Source organism: Penaeus japonicus, unplaced genomic scaffold, assembly GCF_977035675.1.
Source record: "Penaeus japonicus unplaced genomic scaffold, GWHDUDI00000001_assembly GWHDUDI00000022, whole genome shotgun sequence".
Lineage (NCBI taxonomy): Eukaryota > Metazoa > Arthropoda > Malacostraca > Decapoda > Penaeidae > Penaeus > Penaeus japonicus.
The window spans coordinates 20,231,324-20,236,323 of NW_028234424.1; the positions used below are offsets into that span (position 1 = coordinate 20,231,324).

Below are 5,000 nucleotides of genomic sequence, written 5' to 3' on the forward strand. Positions count from 1 at the left end.
ATGTATCAACATGCGCAGCCCTTACCTTGTTAGGGCTGTTGACGAAGGCGAGGCCCTCGGCACGTACTGCAGACCCTGCTCGGACGTCCGTGCACTGAGAGCACCCGGAGAGAGCGGCACACTCTCCTGCGTCGAAGTTGACGAAGGTCGTGCCTGCCACGGTCAGAACGTGCTCCTCGGGGGCCACCACGCCGCTCGAGAGGCTTCTGCAGCCTCCGGGCGTGAGGGCGGAATGCCCCACCACCAGCGAGTTGAAGATGCCTGATGAATAAGGGCTGGTGTTTATTTCTCCCTTTGGAAATCGCGATTATGTACTGCAATTATGTGCTACAACGCACAAGTTACAAAACGCTCAAAATAAAGGACAGGATAAGAACAATTCAAATATTGTCTAGTGCCTATCCTCATCCTACCATCGTCCGTGACCGAAGGTAAAATTCAAATACTTCTCTACCTCCTTTCTCCAATGAAAATCAACATGAAAATCAGTCAGACCGTCAACCCATCAACCCATCACACTCACCAGGTCCGTCATCCATCCCGAAGCCTCCCTTCACCTGAATCATCTCTAAACCGGCCTTCTCGTTGTCCAAAACTACGAAGTTATGGAACTGCAGCGCCCCGCCCGTGCCAGCCTCCGCTCCACGCTCGCATCGCCACGCTGTGAAGTTCTCCCAGCGCGCCACCTGGAGGAGAGCCAGGAAGTTTTTCATTTCACTTTTATTGGTTGACTACATTGCCTGCATCAACTGAATTATACTGGATTTTTGTCTTCACAATATTTACAATAGTCTATGCAGGAGAGCAGATTTTAAAAAGAATATGTTAGTGGGTATTTATATGAATACTGGAAGATATAAAATTGTTGATGATGCTACCTACCGAGTCCTCATATCCGCACTTATCAGTCTTGGGGAAGTATCCGTCGTTAGAGAAAACCCACAGCCCATACCTGCAGGTCATGGTAATGCTGGGTTAAATTAGGTAGTTTAGCTATGACTTTTAATTATATGAAGACTATTTCCTTTCGTTTCTCTCAATCTCATCAGGTTAATTTCTCTCTTTGTCTCTCTCTCTCTCTGTCTCTCTCTCTCTCTCTCTCTCTCTCTCTCTCTCTCTCTCTCTCTCTCTCTCTCTCTCTCTCTCTCTCTCTCTCTCTCTCTCTCTCTCTCTCTCTCTTTCTCTTTCTCTTTCTCTCCTTCTCACATAAACACACACACACACACACACACACACACACACACGTACATACACAATACAAACACAAGCACAAACACAAACACAAGCACAAACACAAATACAAACACAAGCACAAACACAAATACAAACACAAACACAAGCACAAACACAAACACAAGCACAAATACAAACACAAGCACAAACACAAAACACAAACATAAAGACACAGATACCCCTTCCCTAAAATCAAATCCTCACACAGCGAAAAAAAATAATAAAACAACAAAAAAACTCTAAACTCCATAGCACCGACCTGCCCATGGAGTGCGCCGTATTGTTATAGAATCCGGCCACAGGAGCCTTGTTGGGGCAGTGGGGCGAGCCGGCGGAGGGGCCTGAAGGGGCGCTTTCCAGACGGTACCAGAAGCCGAAGTGGGTTCCTCCTGCGGCGGCGTTGTGACGGACCAGGTTGTTCGGGTTCACGATCTGGTGAGAGGAGGAGGAGGATATCATCATTATCTTCATAATTATTCTTAGTGTCATTATCATTACTATTATTCCCAGCCTCATTATCCTTACCATTATCACTATTTACAAAAGCTGACTCAGCCACAGATCATCCGCGCAAAACAGCTGCCTAACTCACCCAGAAGGAGGCGGGCGTGAGATCAGCATTGAGAAGAGCGGAAGACAAGCGAGTGAAGACAGCGAGATTGTATTCGAACACATTGTCCTCCTCGTTCCCATCTTCGGTGAAGAGAGCGTGTCCGAATGTGTTGTAGAGCACGTTCGAAGCCACTGCCAGGCCGTTGGTAGCGTGCACAGTAATGGCGCGGTTGTAGGAGTGGTGAACGGAACAGCCACGGACGTACGAACGACGGACCCGACCGAGCATGTGGAAGTGAAGCGGGTAGCGGCCGATCTGGTAGGCCTATAGAGGGGGGAGGGGGGAGGAGAGATCTCTGTTTGTTTTATTCCTTTCTAGTGCTTCTTTCATTATTCTCTATCAGTCTTTCGGTGTTTCTATCTACTGCATCTTTGCACCGAATTATTTACATGCATATCTGTGCAATTAACAATTTATCTCTACTTATATATCTGTCGATATGTTATTCTCTCTCTCTCTCTCTCTATACACACACACACACACACACACACACACACACACACACACACACACACATATATAATATATATATATATATATATATATATATATATATATATATATATTACTTATATTATATATAAATTATATGTATGATATATATATATATATATATTATATATATTATATGTATTATATATGTATATATGTATATATATGTATATTATACATATATATATATATATATTATATATATATAATATATATATATATATATATATATATATATATATATATGTATGTATATATATATATATATATATATATATATATATATATATATATATATATAAATCCCCTGCTCCTTCCTACCTGCCTCTAATTTAACCCCCTTCCCCTTATCTTATCACCCACCAGACCCCCCAACCTCCCACCCTAACCACATCACCCCCCCCCCTCCCCGCCGTCTCCTCACCTGCCCAGCCTCCGAAATCTCGACGTGTTGGATCCGCGCCGCTACGATGTCTTCGTCGGGTCGTTCGGGCGCTAGCATCACCGTCGCGCCGAACATGTCGCTGCTGGGTTCCGCGCCGAAGACTCCGTTGAAGCACGGCGCCGTCGCGAACTGGCCTGGTGGGGGAAGGGATAGGGGGTGAGGGGTGGTAGTGGGGTGGGGATAGGGGGTGAGGGGTGGTAGTGGGGTGGGGATTGTGGGGTTGTTGGGGGGGGAGGGAGGAAGGGAATGTGGGAGTGATGGCGAATGAGGGAGTTTGTTTGGAAGGGAGGGGGGGAAGGGAGAGGTATGAGTGGGGGGTTGGTATGGAGGAGGTTGGATGGGGTGTGGGTTGTTGAGAGGGATGAATGATGAAGGGCGTACAATGTGGGCGGCGTTTGGAAGATGGACGATGCTTAGGATATCGTGATGGGTGATGTTGCTTGACGGTTAGAGGGAGGATGGGATAGGATGGTGGGGGGCGGGGGTTAGGTGTTCTGTTGGGTGTCTTCTCTTGAGTTTGATGTATAGCATTGTTTAATAACATTTTTCATCAATTTCACTTTTTCCTACGCACTTTAATATGTTCACTTTCGGGAGCATTTGTACGTAATTGAATTATATGTGTAATGCAAAACAAAGTAAGTGCAAAATTCATTTCAAAAGATAGAGAATCCATCCTCACTTCCACCCATCTAACAACCACACAAACAAACAAACAAACAAACTCGACAAACCCCTCACCTGGATGCCACTGCCCACCGCACGGCTCAGTGACGTCATCCGCAAAATCCGCGCTCATGACGCCTCGGATTTTGACGTTGCGCGAGAGGAGGCCGACTTCCGCGCGGGTGTCGACTACGCGTCCGCCGAGCGTCTGACGTAACGCGACGTGGTGGTGACGCACGGGCTCCGTCACGGTCACACTGAGGCCGTCGTCTGACACGCTCGCGATTGTCAGCTGTTCGTTCTCGTTGCGGGAAAACCTGTTGAGAAAGATGGTGAGTGAGGAGGAGGGAAGGAGAGGAGAGGAGAAATGGGGAGAAGAGAGGAAGAGAAAAGAGATGAGGAGAGAAGAGAGGTGACGAAAGAATGAAGAAGTACAGGAAAAAAAGCAGATCCGAAAAGAAAAGAAACGAGGAGGGAAGAGGAGAGGAGAAGACAGAAGAGAAAACAATTCAGACTCGTCTTCTGGAAATGCTTTTATATAAACACATTATCTTGCAGATGATTCGACATAGTATTCTTATAACTATAGTAATAGTTGATCAAGGAGTATTCACATAATGAGAGATCTGTCACATTAGATGTATATATTCGCTTCATATGTGAACCATATCATCGCTCTCGTTCTCGCTCTCTCTCTCTTTCTCTCTCTCTCTCTCTCTCTCTCTATCTATCTATCTATCTATCTATCTATCTATCTATCTCTCTCTCTCTCTCTCTCTCTCTCTCTCTCTCTCTCTCTCTCTCTCTCTCTCTCTCTCTCTCTCTCTCTCTCTCTCTCTCGTGTGTATGTGTGTGTGTCTATTCCCTTTTCTCTATTTCTTTCCCTCTCCATCTCACTTTACCTGTAACTCCCCATCTCCTTCTCCATCCCTCGCCCATTCTCCCCCTCTCCCTCTCCCTCTCCTTCCCCATCTCCCTCTCCTTCCCCATCTCCCTTTCCCTCTCCCCCTTCTCCCCTTTCCCTCTCCCTCTCTCTCCTTCTCCTTCTCCCTTACCCATTCCCCCTCTTCCTCCCTGTCCCTCAACATACCCCCCCACAACCCCAACTCCCCCCCCGCGCCTCACCTTCTCTCCGTAGACGCGAGAACGAGTGAGTCCCCGGGGCGCCAAGCTACGGGCGTCTCGAGCCTGAGGGAGCGGTCTCCAGGGGCGGCGGGAGAGGCCAGGCGCGTCCAGGGAACAGACACAGGGGAGCCGTGGAGGTCGAGGCTCCCGTTCCGCACCGCGAGTACCTGAAGGAGGAGGAACGTCGTCAGGGGGAGGGGGGGAGGTGGAGGGATGGATGATGTTAGGGGTAGTAATGATGATCATGATTCGAGTAATGATAATGGTAGTAATAATAATGGTAATGTAATTATTATAATGATAATGCTGATTTTAATGATAAAGATAATGATAATGATAATAATGATAATGATGATGATAATGATAATGATAATGATAACAATAATAATAAGAATCATCATCATAATAATAATAATGAAAATAATA

The 5,000-nt window shown here is 46.4% G+C and overlaps 1 protein-coding gene across 1 annotated transcript in view; it reads right to left on the reverse strand.

The window, feature by feature from the left end:
* The window catches only part of LOC122260924 (fibrocystin-L), a 68,964-nt gene that overhangs the window by 18,816 nt on the left and 45,148 nt on the right, over positions 1-5,000 (reverse strand). The window contains exons 43-50 of the mRNA XM_086549244.1: positions 4,575-4,741; positions 3,525-3,766; positions 2,763-2,917; positions 1,826-2,110; positions 1,493-1,665; positions 883-952; positions 524-686; positions 26-261 (exon numbers count right to left, since the gene is read on the reverse strand). Of these exons, the coding sequence (XP_086405370.1) occupies positions 26-261; positions 524-686; positions 883-952; positions 1,493-1,665; positions 1,826-2,110; positions 2,763-2,917; positions 3,525-3,766; positions 4,575-4,741 (1,491 nt within the window). The remainder of the gene's footprint in view (positions 1-25; positions 262-523; positions 687-882; positions 953-1,492; positions 1,666-1,825; positions 2,111-2,762; positions 2,918-3,524; positions 3,767-4,574; positions 4,742-5,000) is intronic.